The sequence below is a fragment of the Gymnoscopelus braueri genome (assembly GCF_963280865.1).
Source record: "Gymnoscopelus braueri genome assembly, chromosome: 16".
Taxonomy (NCBI): domain Eukaryota; kingdom Metazoa; phylum Chordata; class Actinopteri; order Myctophiformes; family Myctophidae; genus Gymnoscopelus; species Gymnoscopelus braueri.
In genome coordinates, this window is record NC_137616.1 from 40,611,610 (window position 1) to 40,638,479 (window position 26,870).

Here is a 26,870-nt window from a genome sequence, read left to right on the forward strand (position 1 = left end):
TCTTGGTTCTTGTTTTATTTTATCTGTAAGTTCAAAATAAAGTTTATCAAATCAAATCAAAAGATATACAAGCTCAGAGCTATTTTTGAAAAATTTAGAAAATGTGTGCAAATGTGTTGCTTCTGGGGGGTCCCTGGAACCAAATATTTTGAGATGGAGGTCCGCGGCCAAATACATATAATTTTGGGGGTCCTGGACAATTATGAAAAAGTTTGAGAACCACTGATATAGCAACATAATTTGTTTAGAAAACTGTTGGGATTTAGTAGACATTTGTAGAATCGGCTTCAGGTCTTAATGGGTTAAGCCCAATTCATACTTCGTCGCACGACGGTGTCACACTTCAAAAATAGCCCGACCTACAACACCGTCGCGCGAAATGAGGCTTTTACTGTATCCTGTCGGCACTCTGTCATTAGAACGCACCCAGCAGGTGGCTCTGGCCACAACACAACACAACACAGACCGGAGGAGTCATGGAAGAATTGATGTGGCAGTCTGAAAAAAAAGCTGGTGCAAAAAGGGGGGAATTTAGTAGGAATGTGCATGGCTTCCCTGTGGGCAGAAATGTTTGTAACAAGGAGGTGAAGATGAAAAGGAAACAAAGTGAGGGGGGGGAGAAGAGAATAGGAACTCGCTAAGCCGTGGGATTTCATTGGCCCTTCCAGCTATGGGTTGATGTCTTGTAGTTGATCTGATCTCTCTCCGCCTTTGGCTCGAGTCGCGTTCAATAAAACGTCAAAAGAATCGTTTCGTTCGACAGTAAAACAGCACCGTGCCGAATCGACTGTCTTGCCTTCTTACTTTTTAAGGTTCTTAGCAGCGGTGGAAGACGTACGGGCAGAAACTTATTATTTCCATATTCTAACTTTTTGTATTAGAATGGCCCAACTTGATCACACTACAGCATCACACAAAAGCATCAAAAGTAGCTACCAACGCGTAGCTTGTCTGGTGTGCCCAACCATAACATGTCAACTCCGTCAGTCCTTCTAAATCCAAACTAAATAAAAAATATGTTTTAATGTGTAATTCTATTAGCATTAAAATAACTCTAAGCAACTTGGAAAAATAAATTGTAAATGTGCTGTGGAATGAACAAAAATATAACATTTGCCCAACCATAACATGTCAACTCTGTCAGTCCTTCTAAATCCAAACACAATAAAAAATATGTTTAAAAAATGTTTAAACATATTTTTTATTTTATGTGTTATACCCTAGCGCCCATACCCTAGGTGGGGTTTGCGAAAGGCCTCTCTGTGTGGAGTTTGCATGTTCTCCCAGTGTCTCCTAGGATAGGTAATACCCTCACAAAAACATGTAGTAATCCTGGTCGCTATACAGCGTCCCCCATGACAGCCGGGGCGCCTGATGGAGGGGAAAGGAACTGGTTGGAATAACGTGTTCCTTCCACGCGCTACGTCCTAAAACTCCCCCCTGTCAGGTGATAAAGGTCAGTTGGTTGCATTGAAGGAGGCATGAGCTCGGCTCTGGGCTCCCTAGGCTGGCGGGGGGAGTGAAGCGCCCAGGATCACTTAGATAATTGGCACCGGGTGAAAAAGGGTTATAAAAATCGTGGGATAAAAAGAAATTGTAAAAATAAAAAAAGGTGTAATTCTATTAGCATTAAAAGAACTCTAAGCAACTTGTGGGAAAAAATGGTCTCTTCACTACGACTGTGCTGTGGAATGAAAAATAAAACATTTTGTCAACTCTGTCAGACTGTCAGATGTCAACTCCGTCAGATAGCCTATGCCATGTTATGAAGTTGACATCTAAAAAAAAAAAAAGTGGAAGGTTGGCCCATTATATGGTTTAATAGTCAACACTTTGATCTTTTAAAATATATTTTCCAGGCATAATTGAAGAATATTAAAACACAAAAAAAATTAAATAAAGGTGATTGGATTTAAAAAAAACTAAATCTGAAAAGTAACTAATATCTGCATCTATGATGGAGAGGAATAGAAGTATCAATTTGTTTTAATAGTCTATCTATAAGGGGCTTCTTCAGAGCGTTTGATTAAACATTTTGGCTTTGATAAAAAATTTAGTACATTGAAACTTCTATGAAAACTGAGCCACGGCGATCGTAAAAAATACTGTGACGCAATTTGAGCCAAGCCTAACATCTCATGTTTGACTGGCTACCTCTTCTGTGATAAAGAGATAACTTAGCGTGTTACTTCAGACGAGCAATGATCGCATTGGGTTGTTATTCATGGGGTTTCCTTTCAAGCATGTCATGTCTCGGCAGCAAGGAAACCAATAATCACTGTTCTTTTGTGTTATCTTTGATCTTGTAGCTGTATTAATCCAATGAGGAATGACATTGTTATGCTGTCAGGCTCAAAATATCTCCACAACGTCCAAAACTGTCTCCAATTGGGACATGAAGAACAATGAAAAGTAACTAAGTGAATTTACTCAAGTACTGCACTTAAGTACCATTCTGATGTACTTAAATAGACGATTGAATAGCTGCATCGCAACGTGATGTGAGCTTGCAGATCTGCTATTCTGAAAACATTTGGTACTTTAACTTACGCCCTAAGTAAAGCAAAATCGGAGTACTTCCAATAACTGATAGGGTCAGACCCTGCCTCTCACTGGCGTGCGCTCCAGTCACGGCTCTCTTTCATTTTCCATGATTTTATTTCCTTACTTATTATTCTGACGTTACTGATTACTCTCCTCCTAACTCCCAGAGGAAGACGTCTCACCCCATTTGGTGGAGTTTCCCCATGCAAAATGTCAAATTATGATTACTCTCTTATCTCAGTGCCATAAGCACTTACGTTCCCCAGTATTTCACAATACCTACAAACACATGGATCACAGAAGGGCCCTGGTTTGGGGAAACAGACGAGCTGGTGTGAAGTGCAGTCTTACAGTGTGGCGCGTGGGGTATAGAGTCCAATTTTTTTGTGTACTTAGTGGACTTATGGTATTTTCAAGAATGGAGAAAAGCAGAGACATTTTAGTGTTTTCAGGAAAAGGCGGAGAACCTTTGGTATTTTCAGAAAGACAGAGAACTTGCGTAAAAGGGGCGAGATGGTTTGGATTAGGCTCAATATATTGTCAGTGGGTATGTTGCAGGGTGGATTCAGTCACGTCCAATCAACGCTTTTCATTACTTTTCGCTGCTTAAAGCCTTATATACTTTGCTGTACGACTAATAGTAAAAATAGAAAAAAAGCTGATCTATACGCTCAACACTACATGCCCAAAATAGGGACCGCAGGTTGAAAGTGGTTCATTTTCACAGTGTCACGGAAAGTGTCCTCGGAAACATAACTTCTACCAAGAGAAAGCGGATGTCCTCGTGTGGGAGGTACAGAGTCAGTAAGCCTTTTATGAAGGAGAAACCTACAGTACGCATGGAGATATACAGTATGCCTTCAATATGCTCAGTTCTCTAACAGTTCTGTAAAGTGTTTCAACATGTGCGTTAGAATACATGAATAAAACATGCAAAATAATACTGATAAAAAATTCCAGCTTGAGGAATGCATTAGCATATCAAAGTGAAATAGTCAAACATAACTTAAAGTGGGTTTGTGTGATTTTGAGGATGTCTATTAGGGTTGTGAATCTCCTGCTATCTCACGATTGATTGATCCTCATTTAAAAATTATTCCCAATCAGTTGTATATATTTTAATTCACAACATATTGTTGTCATCTGGACTTTAACAACCAAGTGTAGCCTAGTTATTACCAACAGCTCAAACAACACATTATATTATACCAGAGAGGGTCGCTTGTAAGAATGTTTGGCTTTAATGGAATCTTAGATTAGGTGCAGTTCTATTTGATGCAGAAACGCAACATAATTGCCTTGATGCAAGTAACATTAACGAGCGCCTACGAGCGTCAGCTGGACAATGACACACACACACACCTTCCCTCTGCTGTGCGGAAGTGAAAGTGACTGGAGTTAGTGATTTTTTTTTTAATATATATTTTATAAATCGATTTTTCGAAATTGTAAATCGATTCATAATAGGAATCGCGATTTACATACATTTTGTCCAACACCCCTAATTTCTATCCGCTATGCCAGTTGACCTGGTCCAAGCGGGCATCAAATTCGCAAAGAACCCCTCCAACCCAATGAATACTTTTCAACATTTTCGCTTATAATAACATGCCCAAATTTAAAAAAAATATGTTTTATTTTATATATATTTTATAAATTGATTTTTCGAAATTGTAAATCGATTCAGAATCATTGATAATAGGAATCGCGATTTACATACATTTTGTCCAACACCCCTAATGTCTATCCGCTATGCCAGTTGACCTGGTCCAAGCGGGCATCAAATTCGCAAAGAACCCCTCCAACCCAATGAATACTTTTCAACATTTTCGCTCATAATATGCCCAAATTAAGGGTTGAAAGTGCTTAAAAATACAGATGTTGTCCAAAAAAGTCAAATAATGTCCTAATTCAAAATAGAGTATCCAGAGCTGTAAGCAGTAAGCACTACAGAGTACCGAAGTCTGACGCCACTTCCGAGACTTCCCGGGGTCACAGAGTTGTTTTTCCCTTGATCTTATATGATGTGAGTTGAAAGACTATGGGATTTTGGATAAGGAAAACACTCCCATGACCCACGGAGCATGGCTCTGACGCCAGGACTTCTATAGTGACCTGCTGCTGTTGTTGTTGTATGATGGGGGAAAATAAAGGGGAATTTTCACTTTATGACACTTGTGAAGCCGCACTGCCACACCCACCCAGGCATTTCTGTGCAGTAATTCAATCATTTCATACATCTGGAATTAATAGACAGTGGACACGTCTGGCATAGAAACACACTGTGCACCTGTGCTCTGACAGAGACAGAGAGTAGGAGATACCGCAGGCAGCGGAACAATAAAACAAAGACATAGATCGCAAAACAGCAGCCTGGATTTTCCTATATAGCATATAAGATTCGATTGTAATATTCTTAAATGATTCGGTAAAGAGTGCAATGGCTTCTCAAAGATTGGTGATACAAGAGGCAATTAACGGTGCCACTGTGAATGGCAAGTACAAAATAATACCAATATTTCATATCCATATTGAAAAATAATGTACTGCAAAAAATGGACCGTCATTGCCATTATATTTTGTTTTATTTTTGTATATAATATATATATATATATATATATATATATATATATCTTAAATAGTATTTAGGGCCTCCATTACATGCCTGGTTAACTTCACAATTTGCTGGTAAAACAAAGCTGAAAATGCTAAATTAAATCGTTTATGCGCATAACCTATTTTGAATTTTGTCAAAGAAAGAAGTTACGAAAGTAACAAAGCCCTTATCATCGCTTATACAGTAGGCTATCACTATTGCATTTTTCACATAGCAGGGTAAGACTAATGTTGTTATTCTGTTGTCTTTAGGTTTATTTATTTCCAAGGATGAACAGACACCTGGACGAGGTCTAAAGATGTGTGTGAATATACTACAGCTCGGCATTCAGAACAACAGTTCCTGCCAAACGATTGTTATTTTTTTCCCCAATAGCTGGGAGAGACTTATGTTGTTATTCTGTTGCCATTAGGGTTTTTAGAATTTGTGTTGTGGCCGTCGAGCATGAGTAGACACCTGGACCAACAGATGTGTGGGAATGATGTTTATGGACTATATAGCTGGGCATTCAACACAGTCGTTCCTGCCAAACTGGACATAAACCTTGGAGCACGGTTGCTCAACGTCCGTTCTCAACGTCCGTTCTCAACATCCGTTCTCAACGTTCTCACACACGCACACGCACACACACACACACACAGACACAGACACACACACAGACACACACACACACACACACACACACACACACACACACACACACACACACACACACACACACACACACACACACACACACACACACACAGCATCACATACTGTAGGAGTTCTGCAGTGCAAGCCATAATGCTCTGTGTGGTCTAGCAGTGAGTGCAGCAAAACAAAGCTCCTCCCAGGGAGAGAGCAAACATCAGTGGTGCAGTGTGACGTCCAGCAACATCGACAAGCAATTTCCCCCCCCATAACCCATGTGGTCCAAACCAATTTGCTGCCTGCCTCGCTGATACAATGTGAAAACTGCCTGCTTTCGCTCAAAGTCGGCACTTGTGACAACAATAATGGCCCGGTTCGACTGCACGCGGGTCTCTGTTTTTGCAGTTGAGAGGCTGACAGCGGGACAGGCAGAGCAAACTGTTTGCGCCAGAGAGTTTTAGAGGGGGGAAAAAAACGAAAACATACCCAAGGATAAAGGAACCTCCGCTACCATGTTAACTCACTTCATTTCTGCCCTGAAGAAGAGATGTTCTCGAAAGCCAATTGTTTGATGTACTACAAGTGGTCTCCCTACGTTTTTGTTTATAACTCACACACAGTAAAATCCTCAAAAATGGACCCTAAGTACAGTTGTATGTTTGTAGTCATCAGGGATTATAATATGGTCATTGAGCAGAAATAGAAGCTTACATTTGTGCTTAAATGTGTCCTGAAATAAACATTATAATTATTTGGATAACCCAATGAACTGTAAAATGCGTGAATGCCAACAAACTCCAAATTGCGGTGAAAGACTATCCGGCTAATTTCCGACACCTTGTTGAAGCACTAACATAGACTCATTTTAGAAATACATTTTACTACCGCATATTTTGGATTGAAATATTTCACACATGTAACTATTTTCAGAACTCTTAAAACTGTACAATACAAACATGATTTAACTTTCATGTGGTCACTAAATCCCAGCTAACTAAGCAGAATCAAGATTAGATTAATGACTCATGCATTCAATCATGTAAATCAGGCTAAGCTGTGAAATTAACGTGGAACAGACACGTTTCGGCCCCCGCAGGCCTTCGTCAGCGTTTTAAACTGCTGCAGGCCTGAGGGACATAAACTTATCCTTATGACAGCTGCTGTGGTACATTAAAAAAAGCTCTGAAACGTATCTTGTGAGTGCAGGATTGCATGCAAACATTTTGGACAATGTGAATTAACACGGGACAGAGATTCCTTTTTCTCAATGGGAGTTCCATTCCACGACTCTCTCATATCTTGATCCAAGCAAAAAAAAAATCCCCCAAAACATCCACACACTTCAAGGCACGCTATCCCACGCAAAAAAAACCACACTTGGCCTTGTTCTCAGAAACACTCAAGATGTGCCAGTGTTATCCTCAACATTTTGTGTTAACTTCAAACAAAGAGCACACACTGATAATTATCAGTTATTAAATCTAATGACAACCAGATTTATTATTAGCCTGTCATTGTTTTATGTATTTGGGAGGAACATCAAGTTAAGGATAAGGATGGCAGGGGGTTAGCGTGAAGCCAGTCAATTGGGGACGTGCTTGTTTACTCATCCAGGAGTAGTCTGAGTGGGTGGAGTCTTTTAGTCTTTGTACCACTTTTGGGGTAAAACATGGAGCTCTTCCCACTCAGGTCATCTCATGTTGTTAAAAAAAAAACAGAAGATGGGAATGCCCTGTATGACATCACAGTGGACAATCACAGGGGGCCAATCACAACACAGATCACTGGCTGGTTTTCCAAACGTTTCGTGGTCAATGTCGGTCTTAAAGCCCAGGGCAGGCCACACCAATGAGCCGCGATGCAACGGAACCGTCGCAATATGGTACATTGCAGCAACGGTTTCGTATTGCAATGAAACCATTGCAGAGAGAAATTGCAGCGGTCTGAATTTCCCCCGTTGCAGGTCGGCGCAGTGTGGGGATTCTGTTGCAAGTTGAAACTCGTTGCATTGCGAATCATTGGTGTGGACTGGGCTTCAGAAATGTGAAGCATGTGACAAAACAATTTGTTTTAAAATATTGAAATGCAAACACCCCTCCCCCCCCCGAATCATTACTGATGTGTCAGAAAATCCAAGCCCAGCATTGACCATAAACAGTTTTTTTTTGGAAACACGGTGGATCACAACACACGGCGTGAGAAGCAGGAAGTCAATCAGCCAATCAGCTTTTTACCTCCACTGGACCTCCTCTCTCTCTCCCTCGCTAATGGACGGAAGAGCTCTCTACACGGCAAACACAGAAGTACATACATAAACAGAACGTCAGAGCAAATTACACATGTTGTTGTAACAGTGAGACCTCTGTGTACGTCAGAGGAAATAACATAATTACTTTGTAAAAGTGGGAACTAATGGAGAACATTAAAGTAAGAGGTCAAACTTGAACAATAAGCATGACCGCATGCAGAGTCCCCAAAGAGCAGAGTAACCTTTTGAGTGAGTTCCATTGAAACTTGGATGGGATATTGACTGACTTTGATGTTCATTCAAGTTGGTTAAACAATGCAAAAAATGTGACTATACTTATCAGCAGAAGATGTTGTTGTGGCGCCTGTACAGACAAACACACATGAACTCACAACTAATGTGTGCGTGCATGCGTGTCTGCCTGTGCGTGCGTGCGTGCTTGAGTGAAAATTAAGTGGCTTGAATGAGGGACGACAGGCCCAGCAGGACGCTTGGCCAGGAATAAAATGGAACAAAAAACACTAAAATGTCTGAACAGAGCCTCCAAGCTTTCATCGTCCAGATATCCGGGAGGCACAATCACTTCTTTTAGAGGTTGATGGCTCAATAAGGAGTTATGATTGTAGTCTTGGAAAACTGGATATGCCGATATTCATCAGTAACAGGCCAACGTGACAAATCGCTAAGCCATTCAGATGTAGCCATTGGCTGACCTTTAAAATCATACTGTGTAGCTGTGTCCCCAATTCAGGGGTCCACGCACTTCCAGGCTGCATTTGAAGGCCCATTACGTCACAGAAGCACGGCAAGACCTGTCGCCATTTCGTAGGCGTCTTCAAATGCCCACTTCAAATGCGATCTACGTTTGCCAAATAACCACTTAACCCCCCAGGCTACTTAACCCCTAACAGCTCCCCTGTTCGCTCATCTGAGCCATCTGAGCAACCACCTGCTGGGTAAAGCGGTAAAAGTCTATTCCACTTCCCCAGGGGACCAGACAATACTTTCCCATAACCACTTAAACCCTATATACTTAGTTGACCGGGGTCCCCCAGGGCTCTACACTTTTCCCCTTCCTTTTTCCCCCTCTACACCAAAAATAACACATCGCAAAGAATTGTGGAGCTTGTAGATCTTGTATTTTCGTAGAATGTTCGCCTCCAGAATAGGAATGATCGGGTTCATGCGGTGAAATGAACACTACTGATTTGACGCTGTGCTCCTGTAGGTCGGCGTGTGTGTGTGTGTGTGTGTGGTCTCACCTGTGTTGCTGTGGCGTTTGGTGAAGGGGTTGAGCGTGGCCTTGGCCTTGGACGTCCAGTTGGCCGTGCTGGAGCCAAAGGAGCTGGACGACAGAGACTTTCCCAGGTTGTCTGAGCTCACCTTCTTAGTGTTGTTGGTGGCCGTCTTGCTCCAGTCTGGAGGATGAAGGGCAAGAGAAACACACGTTAACACGCTGCTGACTCATCATTATTTCTCCTCACCGAGAGGAATCGTTTGTTTTAGGGGGTCGGATCAAGCAGTTGTGTGGTACTGTACGGTAGCTTGTAGATCGTCTATTTTCACAATGTTTACCTCTTTCTTAACTTAAACTTGTTCATAGATTTCATAGATAGTTTCATAGACTTGTTTGACAGCACTATCATCAGTGTTGTGTCAATTCATCTTTTTGTTTATTCTACACACTATGTTGGATTCATGATAATGTGTATGTTCATACATTTAACTTAAACCCTCAATTTTGGCCTTGACCTCTTCTACTCCAAACCTCTTCGTCAAAAAGCAGCTCACACAAGCACGAGGTGAGCTTGTAGACCTGCTATTTTCGTCTAATGTTCCACTCAGAATAGGGATGCTATAGGGTTGAATTGGTTCATGTAAAAAAAACACTAAAACTAAGTTCCTATCACACAAATATTTGGCGGACCCTCTGTAGTAACTCTGAGGACCCCCTAGGGGTCCCGGACCCCCTGTTGAAGACCCCTGCTGTATTCACTTACACTGTATGTCGGTTTGTTTACTGTTGGGTGAGAAAACAATGTTGCACATTAAGCTAATCATCTGGGGACTCCACAAATAATTTGGGAACCACTGCTGCCAACTAATTTAGTTCTCTTATATCGTCTTCCAAAAAAAGAGTTGTCTGCACTGCAGAACTATGGCAGGATACACTGCAGGATAAATACGTCGGGAGGAGAACGGCCTCCATCGCAGTAATAAACACTGTCTTTGCACGACAGGCTAGATTGGCCAATTCAAGTGAAATGACATTGGCATGGTGTGGACCCTCAGCCTCAAGCCCCCTGCCACTGTCTTTCTTCCTTCTATCAACTCATCCTGTAGTGAACGCATGTTTTGTGAGGGATCCCATTGGGTAGAAGTTTACTCACAGCCACTTTGATAATGTTTTCAGCCAGTAACCACCATCATGTCACAAAGTTTTTTGTTAAAAAGTTCAAGCTCTATATTCTGATAGTAAGCATTGCTATTGAGTGTTTTTTTTTTCAGAAACTGGGGTCTTTATTAAACAAAAACTTTTTTTTAATCCTGTATCCTGTATGAGTTCTCTTTCCTGATCTGTATCCTGATCTGAACATTCATTTTCTGTTTACTAAAGAGCTGAAGAGACGGGGATACTCTATAGTAGTAATCGGAATATACAGCTATTTATCTTAAAGGTATCATGACATTCATTTTCACCTTTTTTATTTTCAATGTTTTATTTGGGGTTTTATGACCTCAATTACACCCAAAAAAACTGAACTTAGAACATTCAGTGGATTTTCTGTGGTCTGGGGTTTTCTGAATAATTAGGCTGAAAAGTAATCTGAGCTTGGCCCTTCGACAGTGAGGTCACAGTCGATTAATCCCGCCCACTCTCCTCCTCGCCCCTCCCCTCCCCTATCCTTTCCTTTGGGGGGGGCGGAGCAGAGGCGATGATTGACAGGCAAAATCCCTCACCAGCGACACCCGCAGGCAAAGATTTCTTTTTTCATTGCAGTTGAAAAGGCTTTAGAAATGTGAGAGAAAAACACCTGCCATGGATCACTGGAATGGAATTTTCACTTAAAACTTTTTGTACACTTTTGAAGGACCAGGACAAAGACTTTGAATGTGGTGTAAAAGTGAATGTCATTAAACCTTTAAAGTGTAAAAAAGTGTAATTTATGTAATTGAACTTCGAGAGTGGTTCCATTTGTACTGAATCAACTGACTGACTCACTCAACTTCTGAATATCTTTGTCTGAATGAGGCCCTCTATCCCGCGCTCAGTGACTCACTGACTCTGACTCCTCCATTCATCTGCTGCTCATCACCTCCCCCTCCCTCCATGACTAACTCTCTTTCCTCCCTTATTGAATGACATTTCCTGCCAATAATCCTTCACTGACTCATAAATCATTATGTTATGTTCATCAATGCATGTGCCACTGAATGATCCTCAGCACCGACGTGATGTGTGCTGAAGGAAGGCCTGCTGCAAATGTGCAGTGGTGGAAAAAGTACTCAAATGTTTTCCTTAAGTAAAAGTATCAATACTGCAATGTAGAAGGACTCTGTTACAAGTAAACATCCGGAATCCAACATTTACTTGAGTAAAAGTACAAAAGTATTGGTATCAAAATGTACTTAAAGTACCAAAAGTAAAAGTACTAAAATGTTTGAAAATAGCAGATCTACGAGCTTGTAGATCGCGGTGGATAAAGTGGCTAATGTATGCTTTATAATATAATAATTTATATCTGCAAAGTAACTAGTAACTAAAGTTTTCAAATAATTGTAGTGGAGTAAAAGTATAATATTTATCTCTGTAGAAATATTGAACATTGGAAATACTCTAGTAAAGTAAAAGTACAGTACTTGAGTAAATGTACTTAGTTACTTTACACCACTGGAAATACAATCTGGGAACCCATAAAACCCATAAAACGGAAAAACAGCGCTTCATGTTCATTTGGCTCTGGGCTGAGCTGTACGCTGGACCTGTGCTCAGGGAAACCATGGTTTTGGTCTGCCTTCAGCCTTTCACTTCCGGTGGTGCGACTATGTTTTCATTCCCACTAACAATATTTCTCCACGGAACACTAACACCACTTCTCCCAAAGAACATGGATCGTTTTGGTATATATATAAGCCCACTTGTTTCTATGATGAAAGAGCAAGTTAAAATGTTACTAACTTTCCGTGGTTTTGTCGACTCCGAGGACGCTATTGTTAAATGAGTTTCGGTTTGTTTCCAGTGGGGAACGAGCAGCACACATGTAAATCCCGCCCACTACATTTGATTGGGTAAAGCGCGGCCTGCTTCCTGATCTGATGGCACGGCCACTTGTAGCCAATGTGCACAGGTTCTTAACGCTGCTAACGACAGATTCAAGCGCAGCTTTTTTTGTTTTTCCATTACTGGAAATATGACGATAAGGGTGGGAAAAAGACCCATGGTTTTATCTTCATTAAATGCGCAGCCATGTCTGCTAGATTGGAAGGAAGCAGGAGTGGCAAGACCCTGATGCGGACAATCTGACTGTAGGACCAGGTTTCATTCAAAATCTCAGGACATGGACATTGATTTCTTCTGTATCTGCCCCGTCAAACTGCACTGCTGGGAACACAAGCTCGATGAGCCTTTCTGAATGTAAAATATCAGATTCCATGACATTTGTTGCTGTTCGTACCGTTCGGAACTGAGTCACATTTGGGACACTTTTTTCTCTGCAACGTGAACCAAATGTTTACTTTATACTCCTCTGCCAACCCATTTGCACTGGATCTCCGGTTATGACAAGGTACAGTTAATATAAAATGGTAATCAGATCTGAGGACAACACAGTTGGTTGAGGTGGCTCAGTGTTTAAGGTTTCATTAGTTCCAACGCTACAGGAGAGACAGCCCAGGGTTTATGTTTTAATAATAAAGCCTTGCTCTATGTTACTTGGGGGGTGTCTGGATGGATTCCATGGTGCACATTTCAACTCCACGTCAACACTGTCAAATAAATAAGTCAAATAAACTGATCTGAGGTTCAACATCTACAGTGCCCATGAGAGAGGAGACCGACGGACGGACAGACAGACAGACCTGAGTTGTCAGCCAATCGGAAGCGTCCGCAGCAGAGGTACCTCCTCCATTGTTTCTGCACGTTCTCCTTCATAGCGCAGTGGAACACGAAGATAAACAAACCTACCAGAGAGACAGACAGACAGACAGACAGACAGACAGACAGACAGACAGACAGACAGACAGACAGACAGACAGACAGACAGACAGAAACACAGACAGTCAGCCCTTAATAACATTTTGTTTGGGTTGTACAATATTCATGATTTTCACAAAAAAAAGTAATATCATTTCCCTCATTTATTCAGAATGGAGTCTCTTAACTCTTTGACTGCGGACGACGCGATAACGCGTCAAGTGCTACTTTGTCCAGTTGGCCGTCGACGCGTTCGACGGCCAGGGCGCGCGTTCATTGTTTAATCTCTGATTGCGCTATGCTGCTTAATATTCAATGTTATTTTCAAGTTCCACTTACTTCAACCACATCTGCATCCGGTTTCATGACCTGGATTCCGTTTCCGGTTTTTGATTTTTTTCCCCGAAAACAAACGGTTTTTCACACAGTATAACAGACAAACGGACAGGTTCTCTTCTATAATCTATGGTCTGGGTGACGATCAGTCATCGCCGTCGTGTATCACATCGTAATTTTGGCCGATCAGGCAATCTGGGACTACGTCACATCCGTTTTCATGTTTTTCCCTGTCTAATCTCCCAAGAAGGGTGACAGTGACCCAACAACCTGATCAAGCTGTCATGTGCTGCTCTCTAGTGGCGGATTTGTGCTGTGCCTTTAAATTATGTGTCTTTAAATTATTTTCATGAAAAGAATTAAAAATATAAAAATAAAAAAACACGAAAATTGCTGGCACTGGGGGAGTACTTTATGAAAATACTCTGGCAGTCAAAGAGTTAAAGTATCTTATGTTGAAGTCATTGGCGTGTTAGATTTTTTTTTTCAAACAAACAATAAGATAAACGAACCTACGAGACAGAGTTGGCCATAAGAGATGCATTCCTTTATAATTGTGACTAAAAGTATTAAGTGGTAATGGAGAACCAAAGTTCTGACGTCACTCCCACTACCCCCTGGGTCACCGCGTTATTTATTATATTGGATTTCCCGATAGGCAAATCTTAGATTGCGTCATAAAAGAACTGTGTTCCAAAAAATAAACAAATCAGCCCGGTGATGCTGTTATTATTTTTGGAACGCAGTTCTTTTATGACACGATCTAAGATTCCCCTATGGGAAATCCAATACAAAAAGTAATGCCGTGACCCTGGGGGGGGATACCGCCCTCTAGCGGCAGCGATTTCAGACTTCGGTCTTCAAACAAACAGACAGACAGACAGACAGTAACAACAACTACCTTGCAGTGAGTTGAAGATGGAGAACAGGTACATGAAGGCGAGGTTGACCGGTCCCCAGGCGAACAGAGCAAAGCCCCAGGTCATCCCCAGCAAGAAGGTCAGGCTGACCACACTCCGCAGGTTCCTGAGCACCTGGTGTTCACATGGATGGAATACAATGTAAACCTCTTATCTCCATATTCAAACTTTTTGCGTTTTTTTTCTCGTAAATTAACGCCCTACTTGATCATACTACAGCACTGCACTAAACTAAAGTATCAAAAGTAGCAGATCTACAAGCTGGAAACGCGGCGCGAAGCGACGCGTTTCCAGCTTGTAGATCTGCTACTTTTGCTGTTTTTTTATTTGAATCCTGAAAAGTAATAGTTTCCACCCGACAGAGACGCTATGGAAAAGCCTGTCATGTCATTCACATTATTATGTGTGGAAAAGAATATGGAATCAGTCCACCTATGAAATAAACGGAATATGAAATCGGCAAGTGTGATAAGAATATGCACACAAAAAAAGACACGTGTAATTACTTGTGGAAAGTTGATTTGACCGCATTTCTCCTGAGGATAAAGTTAAGATAAGGTTTTGGAATGCTGAGCGTGGCGGTGTGAAGGAACGCTGGTACAATGCATGCAAGCATGAGAAACACATGCTACGTTTTGACACATTGATAAAAATGTTCCCTAGAACACCTGGGTTCCCAAACTTCTCTACGCCAAGAACCTCCAAATAGCCACAGGCTCTGGCTGCGGCCCCGATATGGCCTTTATGATTAAAACTAGCGGTATCTATCTATCTAGCTATCTAGCTATCTGTCCTTTTGGCGGCCCTTCGTGTGCTAGATCAAGGGTTCCAAAACTTTTCAGGCCGCGACCCCCCAAAATAATCATACTTGAACTGGGGACCCCACCCTGACAAGCACTTGCAATTGTAGGCATTACATTTAGTTTGACTCGGTTCCACAGATAAATATTGCGAAAATAGCCAAACTACAAGCTCACAACGCCTCGCACTGCGAGGTGTTGTGAGCTTGTAGATCTGCTATTTTAACAATGTTTGCCTCTATCTTCTGTAATATTTGACAATTTGGCCAATTTGGTATTAGATTGGTATTAACCCATTAATACCTGGAACGCATCTGTGTCACTTTTAGATTTCTTTAGGCTATTCAAAAATAGCAGATATACAAGCTCATAGCGCGGCACCGAGTGCCGCGCTACGAGCTTGTAGATCTGCTATTTTTGAAAAATCGAGGGAAAAAAATTTGGGTTTTTCTTTCAAAAAAAAATTAGGATTTAGAAGACATTTCTAGAATCTTCTCAGGTCTTAAAGGGTTAAATTGTAACTTTAGAAACATGCAAATACCCTGTATGTGTATACACTTATACTGGTTTGTTTACAGTTGAGTGAGAAAACAATGGACATAAAGCTAATCATGTGGGGACCTCCCAAAATAATTTGGGAACCATTGTGCTAGATAACACACACCTCTTCTCGTAGCGTGCGGTTGCTGCGCTTGCCGTTGCGTCCGCAGATCTGCAGCATGACCACTATGAACATGGCCACGTTCATGAGGAACACCAGGCAGAAGTAGCCCACGCAGGTGGAGTAGAACACCGCCGCACTCTGGATCCAGCAGCTGCAACGGGACACATGCCACCATGCACACAGGTTACGGCTTGTTTTGATGACGTGCCATTGTGACTGGACACCGACTCGACCACAGGGAGGGTCAAGGTCTTTTCACTGCCCCCTAAACTAAGAGAATTCCACCACTCCGAGTCTGTGGTTGAATCGGTGTCCAGTCGCCAACGCAACACAATTGTCACAAGTCGCACATGCTCTGACCAGTTTAACCCATTAAAGGGATACTTCACTTTCGGGCCGGGGAAACATTTAAAAAATATATTAAAAATAAATGAAAAAAGTTATGGAAAATTCATGGCCCCCTCACGCATTAGTAGGACACTCTAATGCGTGAGGGGGCCATGAATTTTCCATAACTTTTTTCATTTATTTTTAATATATTTTTTAAATGTTTCCCCGGCCCTAAAGTGAAGTATCCCTTTAAGACCTGAGGCTGCGTCAAAAAAAATCTAAATCCTAACAATTTTTCGGAAAAAAATATAAAAAAAATAATTTTCACGATTTTTCAAAAATAGCATATATACAAGCTCGTAGCGCGGCACTCGGTGCCGCGCTATGAGCTTGTATATCTGCTATTTTTGAATAGCCAAAGACATCTAAAGTGACACAGATGCGTTCCAGGTATCAATGGGTTAATTCTTTCATTGCAAAACAATAAAACACGTGCAGACCAGTCGAGCGCTCCAGTATATTTTATCTGAGTAGTCTCTCCTGAAGTGCCCAGGTTTTATTATTTTCTCCAATTTCATTCCATGCTGCCTTTTCCCAAACCATGACTTTTTTTCTCCTCCATTATAGACTTACAACTCCGAGGACCCCTGTTCCGTCTCTCCTCCTCTGCCTCTGCCGTACTCCTGTCTGCCGTAGGAGTTTTTGTCCACCGCCACCACGATCCCCACGATCAGAGCTGGGACACCTGCAGCAGCGCAACACACAACAAGCACAGGACTCCATGATGAGCACATTCACCATGTCTACATTTTGAATGCTGCTGCACATGTGCAGATATATCATCTAAATATGTCTGCTAAATGCCTAAATTGTAATGATAACTTTACACCGTGAATAACTTGACAACGATACAGCCTAAACAGTAAAAGTTCACTGCTAATGACGTGTTTGACGTGTCTTGGTGTTTTCAGTGTTTACGCTAGATGGCGCTCTTCGTCCACCCGGCAGCACTCACCCCAGCCGACGATGCAGAACTTGAGGATGTAGCGCCGTATGTAGGTGTTGAACACCTTGACCAGAGCGATGTACATGTGGATGGACTCCAGGCCCATCCAGGTGAAGGAGGTCAGCAGGAAGTAGTGCAGGAAGAAGGCCACGGCCACGCACAGCCAATCGGTGTCCAGACTGGCCAGCCAGCCGTCCAATAGGAAGACCATGTTGAGGAACAACAGGGACGTGCTGAGGTTCATCAGGATCTTGGACGGGTAGTCCCGACGCAACTTCCTGTTTGGGATGGAAGGGGAATTAATGAATTACTTGCTCAAAGGCACCTACACACTAGCTGTGGAGAGTAGAGGAATTCTCATATCGTTGCTGTCGGGCAGAAACCTCTTATCTCCATATTTTTTACTTTTTGTGTTTTTTCGCCCTACTTGATCATACTACAGCGTCACGCTTCGCGCCGCGTTTCGAGCTTGTAGATCTGCTACTTTTGATGCTTTTGAATTTGAATCCTGAAAAGCAACACTTTTGGACATATGAGGTTTCCACCCGACAGACGATAAACCATAATCATACATAGTTACGCGCTGTGTCGTACACCTTAAGTAGCAGAACAAGCTCACAACACATCGCGACACAACACGTTGCGGGCTTGCAGATCTGGTATTTCCGGTGTGCGACACCGGCACCACACGACATCGTCTCCAGTGACCAAACAGGTGACCTTATAGGGCGAAGAAAGCCGCCTAGGCTTGAAAATCTAATTAAAACAACCACACGCTACGAAAGGAACAAACAGAAGTTGAAGACAAAAATGTTAAGAACTAGAGGTCGGTCTCACTCGAAGGCGATGTAGGTGAGCAGCGTAGCGGCCGAGAAGATGGCGGAGATCCCACAGCCGATGTACGTGATGAAGGTTAGAATCTTGGTGTTCTTCTGGTCTATCTGAGCCGACGCCCCCGAGATGTCCTGGATTATATGAGAGAGAGAGAGAGAGAGAGAGAGAGAGAGAGAGAGAGAGAGAGAGAGAGAGTCGAAAGTATGCACACGAAACAGAGAGAGATTTTTTAATATGCTAGGACAGCAGTATTTAGGACGCCACTTGTCCTTTCCTCTTCATCGAGCCGGCGATACTCTGGACCACTCACGGTGTTATTTATGTACACGACCAAGACTAACAAATATTACACCCATGTTTGTAAGTAGCGTCTGATATTTCAAACACGCGCGCCAAGTCCAAATACACAGCCAATGTCATCAATCAAGACAACAAAAACATCATCTAGGATGTTTTTGTTTGCGAAGCTTAAAGATCACCACAACAAGTGTGTCTGGAGCATTCTGGGAGCACCTGGGAATGTTTAGATGTAGTGCATTATTGCATCAGATACACACAGTCATGGGCCTGGGCCGTAGCGTGGCGGTCCAGGCACCCTAAGCTGCGATGCCAGCCTGACAGTGTGTCGCGTTCCCGATGACCTTTGCTGAGTGTCACCCCCCATCTCTCTCCCCATTTCCTGTCAGCCTACTTTCACTATCCCTCTAAATAAAGGCATAAAAAGCCCCCAAAAAATAAATAAAAAATTGATACACACAGTCAAATGTACGAGTGACCATTTATCTATTTAGAATGTACCAACAAATGTAATTAGTTACATTGTACATTCCCTGAGTTAAATCAGTGGTTATAGTATATCAGTGGTCAAACTAATAGTTATATTAGCAAAGGAACCCAAAGTTCTGCTTGTGGTGAGGCAGACTGTAGGGGAAATAAATACTGAGGCACTCCGTCTTCAGGTGAAAAAGAATAATAATTTATTAGTGTGACTCAATATTTTTTTCCCTGGGGCGGCCATAGCTGAGTGGTTAGTGAGCCCGCCTAGGGAACCAGCTGGCCCTGGTTGCCCCAAGTTCGATTCCAGGCTATCCCAGCATATGTGCCGATGATATGAAATTTGTCCCTGAGCAAGACTCTTAACCCCAATTGCTCACAGGTTCTCATTGGAAACAAGACCGCAAGGACTTTCATGAACGACCTGTTAAAAGGAATTATCCTGCACCACAAGCAGAACTTTGGGTTCCCTCGCGTCTATGCCTATGCCTGTTCCACTGAAGAGCACCTGTTTTGAGCCACTGTGATTGAACCCAGGCAGCGCTTCCTTTTCTTTTGTTTTAATAGTTATATTAGTTGATACAAGGACAAATTGTACCAGAGCAAGACAGGCTGTAACCAAAACAATTGCTGTCAGGCCTAGCGGAGACATCTTGGCTCCTACAAGCTACAACATATCATGTCATATCATATCATAATGTATTATATAAGTGCACTTGAAGCTCATTGCACAGTATGAGCTTCAGGCAGTACTACCTGTCTACCAGGTAGCACTGCACACGCACACGCATATGCACACGCACACGCACACACACACACACACACACACACACACACACACACATCTTACCATGAGGATACCAAAGTGTGTGAGGTGGTCACAGAGGCAAATGGTTTTGTTGCTGTTGGAGTCCGGAGCCACTCTGCAGCCTTCTCTATTCCAGCCTCCAGCACCATCTAGTGGTCATGAAGAGGTATTACTTTAAAACATAATTCCTTCTTTTTACTCAACCCCTACTACCACCCACCACAATGTATTATACAAATAGTTTTGGGTCCTTGTGTGTCACTGAAAAAATGTCATGTTGAATGTTCTACAAAGCCTAAGGAAAATAAATAACGCCTGAGCATTATTATGTGCGAAAAATGAGACAGACTCTGATAATACAAGTACATGGACATGAACTGACCCTTCATGGAGAAATCCCAGAACATACAGATGGGACTCGGGGAGGCCTGAAAAGACACAGGAAAACATGTACTTCAAGTTTATGTTAACACAGCAACATATTCAGAGTCCATTTAGGTTGATTAAACGAATACATACATAGAACTATGTGTTTAAATAAATAAATAAACCAAATGCTCTGGTTTCAATGGACATGAAAAAGCTTAAAAAATAGGAAGAGATTCGAGCGCTCAAAACATTTGGAGGAGAGGATGTTAAATGTTAAATTACCACGTGTGTGTGTGTCTGTGTGTCTGTGTGTGTGTGTGTGTGTGTGTGTGTGTGTGTGTGTGCGTGTGTGCGTGTGCGCGTGTGTGTGTGTGTGTGCGTGTGGTAGTGTACCTGGTAGAAGAGGTGTGCTATCTCGATCTCCACGGGGTCCTTCAGGTTTCTGATGGAGATGTTCCCAACGCTGCTGGCCACAACGTAGCTGTTCAGATTCAGACCGTCCTGCTCGTTCTGACACACACACAACAAACAAACACACACACACACACACACACAACAAACAACAACACATCGTTACTGCCAAGTGTGGGTTTTGGTTTTTAAGGTGACATTATTAAATAAGTAGCCTTGGGATCCAACGATTCCCAAGCCATGATGTGGCCCATAGGGCAGGCCTGCCAGGATGAAATGACTAAGGGTGCAGTTGAAAATTGTGAGGGTGCACACACCAGTGCGTGAAGCGCGCGTGCATGCGTCCCGACCCGTACGATAATTTGCGGTTATTGGGTGGATTTTGGCAGTTTTGGGGCGTTTTTTTGTTACTTTATTTCGGTTTTAGGGTTAGGGTTATGTTATTTAATTCTTATTTTTGCCTGATTTTACCGATTTTTTTATCAAAAAAAATATTATAAAAAAATTCAAAAAATACATTTCCAAAAAAATAATAATTTTAAAACATAAACTGAGGGTGCCAGGCCCCCTCAGGCACCCCCGTGGCGCCGGGCCCGCCATAGGGGCAGGAGCCTATCTCCTGTTTCTGTAGCGTGAGGCAGCTTGAAGTACACGTACACCCCCCTGGACAAGACACTAGTAGCAGAGGCTACCATTTTGATATCTTTGGCATGACTCGAGCAGGGATTGAACCCTGCAACAACGTGACCTCCCAGTCTCAGAGCATACACTCTAAACATACTGTAAGGCCACTGAGCTGGTTACTGACAAGAACAACAACTAAAAGCAGTACTCTACAGAATGTTGGAGAGTATAGAAGAAGAAGAAGAAGAAGAAGAAGAAGAAGAAGAAGAAGAAGAAGAAGAAGAAGAAGAAGAAGAAGAAGAAGAAGAAGAAGAAGAAGAAGAAGAAGAAGAAGAAGAAGAAGAAGAAGAAGAAGAAGAAGAAGAAACTATTAATAAACCAAGGGTTTTATTAAAAAGCGTAATTATAAAATATACTCTCAACAAGTATATTATTCAGTACACCGTACTCTTTTTAGAGGTTTACAAATGTTACAACTAACACTAAGGGTTTTAATGTGTATATTAACCAGTAATCTCCATTTCAATGCCGTAGCAAACCAGATTAGGATTGCACCCAGCCTTGAAGTCTTCTTAAGAGGTAAGAAATCTTTTAATAATAAACACCCCTCCTGGTCTTTTACCATTTATTTACTCTATACTGAATCAAATTGCTGCTTCTGTCAAAAATACATCTTTATTTGCAGTCTGTCTGTACCACACTGGTTGGGATAAATGTGCATTAAAAATAAATAATATTCATTATTATTAATTATCTATTAATTATCATTTCTAGTCCATACCCGGGGATGCAAATGCAAATGGAAAATGAATGTGCAATTTACAATTAATTAAGATTAATTGGCCTTCAAAAATGTGCAACATTGAGACTGCTTCAGTATTGTTTAGACAGAAATATTATTATTGTTCAATGTTGTGACTTCAAGTGTTTGTGTGAATGCCCATGAAGAATGGGCGCCTAGTGTATATCTTACATGAAAAGCACCCTTGTGAGCAGAGCAGCACCCTTGAGCAAGGCATTTCCAATCCAATCCAATCCACTTTGTTTATAGAGCACATTTAAAAACAACAGTGTTGAACCAAAGTGCTGTACACTCAGTAAAATACTAAAATAAACAAGAGAACACACACAATTAACAAGACAGCGATTGACACATTTAACTGGGATAACATGCCACAGGAGCTCCTCGTGGCCAATAGCGGATATGAATACTTGACTACTGCCCGGTATATGAATATGAAGTTCATCCTTGCCCGGATCCATAATAGGTCATCTATATGTAAAAACATATTCAAATCTGACGCTCTCAAATGCAGTTGAATTTCAGCAACAGTTGCTCTTCATTCAGAGCACAGAGAGCTCCATGGCTTTGGACCCTCTGTGCTTGGTAAGATGAGATGGCTTAGAGCCACAATTTAAATGGACTGTACTTATCATTGTGTATTTTGTCTTATAGCCTATATCGCCATCGTCTGTCTGCCTCTAATTGTCTTGGCTGTGTGTGTGTGTGTGTGTGTGTGTGTGTGTGTGTGTGTGTGTGTGTGTGTGTGTGTGTGTGTGTGTGTGTGTGTGTGTGTGTGTGTGTGTGTGTGTGTGTGTGTGTGTGTGTGTGTGTGTGTGTGTGTGTGTGCGTGCATGCGTGCGTGCGTGCGTGCGTGCGTGCATGTGTGTGTGTGTGTGTGTGTGTGTGGGGGTAATATTTATACAGTCCAAAAAGCATAGTCGCACTCTCCTGGTGGAGATAATAAGGAGCTGCGTGATGGAAAACCTGTAGAAGAAACGTTTGTAACCTGTGAACACCCCCAAAACACCCCTAAAAAGAGGCTGAATTCTGGCTGACAACCTCTTCAAATAGCTGCTAACTAGCCTGGTAAAGCCCCTCCCTCCGGAAAATCTCATTTCCATTTGATTTCAGGAAGGAGTCTGGCCTGAAGGCTTGTCTGGGCGTTTCTAGCCCGTTCACCAAATGGACGAGCCTATTAGCGTCGTCGCTCATCGTTCTGTGATTGACAGTGCAAGTTGGCCAATCAGGTGGCAAGTTCGAGTGAGCCCGAATGGAACCGAGTGCAGCCGACAAAAATGGAACGAGCCGCCATTGTTTTCTGTGGGCAGTTAAACTTTTTACTTTCGGTTTTAAAACGCTCTCAAACTTCTTTTTTGAGGCACGGAATTTACTTTTAAGATATCGCTTGGATAGAATTTAGTTGTTTAACTTCATATATGTGGTCAATTAATAATGACAGAGCCTATTTAAAAAAATAATAATCAGAGAACCGGCAGGGGCGGGCAGTGACACGCATGTATCCGAATAAGGCAACCTATTTTGGGCATGGCCGTCTCAAAAGTCCCGTTGCGTCACATTAGTCTGGAGGTGGTAAAAATGCACTGCTGATTGGCTGAAGGGGGACAACGATCATTGGCTGAAGGGGTTGTCAGTCAACGGTATTACTCCCGCCCAACTCCAGCCCACAGCCAATATTGCAGAATGGGCGATCAGGCCAGACTCACTCCTGAAATAAATTACAAATGAGATTTCCGGAGGGAGGGTTTACCAGGCTAGCTGCTAACCACTTAAGCCCTATATTAAAGTTTAAAAAAAAAGAAATTTGTAGAAAAAGATTTAGAACAGTGGTTTAGAACAGTGGTTCTCAAAAATAGCATATATACATATATGTACAAGCTCACAGCGCGTCACTTAGTGCCGAACTGCGAGCTTGTACATCTGCTATTTTTGAACATTTTAGAAAAATCTTGAAAGCGTTTGAATTAAAAAAAAGAAAAAAAATTAAATCTTTTCTTCTGGGGGTCCATGGCCCAAAACATTTTCAGATGGGGGTCCGTGGCCAAATACATATCATTTTGGGGGTCCTTGGCAAGACCAGAAGCGGCGGTGCCATTTCCATAATTATAGTCGCTCCTGGGTCTCCAACTCCGCTCTAACCCTAACCCACCTCAGGTGAAAGACAGCATCCAGATTTTTGTAAAATGTAGCCCCTGAAGGGAGGGACTTTGAAACCGACCTGGAAGAGGTTGGTCTTGCTGAAGAACATGAAGTTGATCCGGGACACGGTGGCCTTGTCGGCCTCAGTCAGCGTCAGGTTGGAGAGGAGCGTGGCCGGCAGAGTCACCTGAGCCAGAGGGTTGACCCGCTCCGACTCAAAGTCAATCTACAGGGAGATGGGGAGGAGAGGAGAGAGCTTGTAGATCAGCTTTTTTGGAGTTTTGGTCGTAAAATGAAGTATGATAATACTAACACTCTATTCATGTAGCACCTTTCAAAATTGTAGCCTGTCCCCGACTAAAGGCGGTTACACACCGGCGAATATGCGAATATACGCAAAATTCGGACTCGTTCCGAATAATTAAAAGACGCTTTTTTCGCTCCGCGAAACTGGTGTGGAAGCTTGCATTGACTTTATAAGGTTTTTAAAAAAAACGTATTATTCGCATGAAAAAAATCGCCCCGGTGTGTAAGGACCTTAAGAATGTATAAAGTCGAATCTGATTGGCCAAATGTTGCCTATAAGTCGACTGGTAGTCGAATCATTTTGACATGATTCGGCTGAGATACGGCAGTCGAATCAGTCTGATTCGACTGCCATATCTCAGCCGAATCATGCAACAAAAAAAAAAGACATATACTTGCTTGGTTTCTCCCAATAAATCATGATACTGTATATATCCTATTTTAGGCAAACTATTAGTTAATTAATATGAAAAAGTAGGTAAATCTCTCAGTCGAATCATGCAACAAAAAAGAAAATCTGACTCCCTCGAGGTCAGGTCTACAAAATGGTGTCACAAAGTGCTTTATACAAGAGGCAGGTTACACAAAACCAACCAAAAACGAGAAGTAACAATTAGTAGGAGTTAGCACTGAGAGCTAACCTATAAAAGTGCGTTTTAAGCAGGGATTTAAAGCAAGAGACCAAGGGCAGTGTAGCAGTTGGAGCTCTGGTACTAAAAGCCAGATCTCCTTTGGTCTTTAAACTAAAATCTCGGCTCTCTCTAGAAGTCCTTTGCCTGAGGCCTTAAGTGGTTAAAGGAGGTGCTGGGCCAATAGAAAACAGAAAATAGAAGGTCCACACACTGCGGCTCCCTTGAGTGCAATTTACTGGAACATCCACAAGCGGAGCGGAGTCTAAAGTATAAAGAGCATATTAGCCTCAAACATCACTTGTGGAATGTGCCAATAAATTGCACTTAAGGGAACTAATACAGCGTGCAGAGCTGTCTGCACAAAGCTAACATCCATCCTACCTGGGGGTCGGTGGTATTAGGAGGGATGAAGGCGCTGAACGAGGTCCCGTTAAATATGCTGGTGTTGAGGGCCAGCGCGCCCAGGGCCAGGTGTCTGGAGCTGATGGTGACCGACGGGCCGTCGAACTCTAGCTTCTGTATCAGCTCCTCTACGGTCTTAAGAGCTCTGAGGGAGAGAGAGAGAGAGATAGAGGGAGAGAGAGAGAGAGAGAGAGAGAGAGAGAGAGAGAGAGAGAGAGAGAGAGAGAGAGAGAGAGAGAGAGAGAGAGAGAGAGAGAGAGAGAGACCACTCGTTTATTCATAAGAAAGTTTGGTACATTAGTTCATTCAAACAATCAATCACAGACTGCAACACAACACCACACCATTTACAACACATCTACAAAAGTGATTCCCATATCTTTTGTAGAAAAAGGTACACCTTCTTAGTCCCATATATATTTTTAAACACATCCAAGTCCCCCATTTTTTCATAGTATTTATATTCAAAGAATACCCGTGCTCAAACTAAATTCTTGAAAACTTCAAACAGTCACACCCATTTTTTCTTTCCTACTTAGATAAATTGCCAACTTTGCTTTGCCGAAGGAGGAATTCAGCAATCTACCTTTTTTCTTCTTCTTTTTCCCATATATAAACCAAATATAAACATCGTTTACGTTTAGTAAAGTGCTCTCCCCGGGACATCAACAAAACACTAAGTGTTCCGAATAAAGATGCTAATCTGGATAAACCATTAAGCAATATTACGCAAGGGGAGCAACTCGCTCTCAAAATGGACTGCACTGGAAATAATGTGGGGTTCGACTGAGACATTGATGCCTAGTCCCTGTTAGATTCCACCAGCCGCCCTGTGCCAGTGAGATGGCTCTGAGCCGGCCAACTTGAGCTAACGAGCTAAATAAGAGATGGTGGTTTCCCAAACTGAATAAATACCAGACATAAACTGAACAAGAACAAAAACGTCCCTGTTAGCTCAGTCTCTTTATAACTGAAAGATAAATCACTGCCAGGGCTATTTCTTTGTTTTTGCTCTGGCAGATTCGTCTGGTCTCTCCAGGCTAGATAACTAGTCACTGTGCACTTCACATGCATTTTTAAACTGGTGGTGCAAGTTAGGGGGGAACTTCTAGTACACACTACACCAGGGGTGGGCAACTTTGATGATGGAGAGGGCCACTATGTTTCCACTCTCACTCCAGAGGGCCACATTGCACATACTGTCAGAGAGCAGACACCTCTTAACTCATTCACTGCCTCTGACGTAATTGACGTAATTATTCCCGTTTACCAATACTGCCACTGATGTAAAAAAACATAATAAAAAAATAAATTAAAAAGATCTTCAAATCTTAAAAAAAAAAATCTTCAAATTTGACCCAAAGACCAAGGAGATATGATTTTTCGAAGATCTAGACTCCCATCCACTTCCTTGTTAACTTAAAATAAAAATCTCGGCTCCTGAGTACTTTTTTTTTTTCCAATGAAAAATCTCTGG

General features: G+C 42.2%; 1 protein-coding gene across 1 annotated transcript in view; it reads right to left on the reverse strand.

The window, feature by feature from the left end:
• The window catches only part of adgrg6 (adhesion G protein-coupled receptor G6), a gene marked incomplete at its 5' end in the record, with an annotated part of 74,509 nt that overhangs the window by 10,369 nt on the left and 37,270 nt on the right, over positions 1-26,870 (reverse strand). The window contains 12 exons of the mRNA XM_080452827.1: positions 9,305-9,460; positions 13,122-13,223; positions 14,474-14,606; positions 15,957-16,107; positions 16,920-17,031; positions 17,302-17,570; positions 18,130-18,257; positions 19,751-19,857; positions 20,091-20,136; positions 20,471-20,587; positions 24,133-24,279; positions 25,373-25,538. Coding sequence (XP_080308953.1) covers positions 9,305-9,460; positions 13,122-13,223; positions 14,474-14,606; positions 15,957-16,107; positions 16,920-17,031; positions 17,302-17,570; positions 18,130-18,257; positions 19,751-19,857; positions 20,091-20,136; positions 20,471-20,587; positions 24,133-24,279; positions 25,373-25,538 — 1,634 coding nt within the window. The remainder of the gene's footprint in view (positions 1-9,304; positions 9,461-13,121; positions 13,224-14,473; positions 14,607-15,956; positions 16,108-16,919; positions 17,032-17,301; positions 17,571-18,129; positions 18,258-19,750; positions 19,858-20,090; positions 20,137-20,470; positions 20,588-24,132; positions 24,280-25,372; positions 25,539-26,870) is intronic.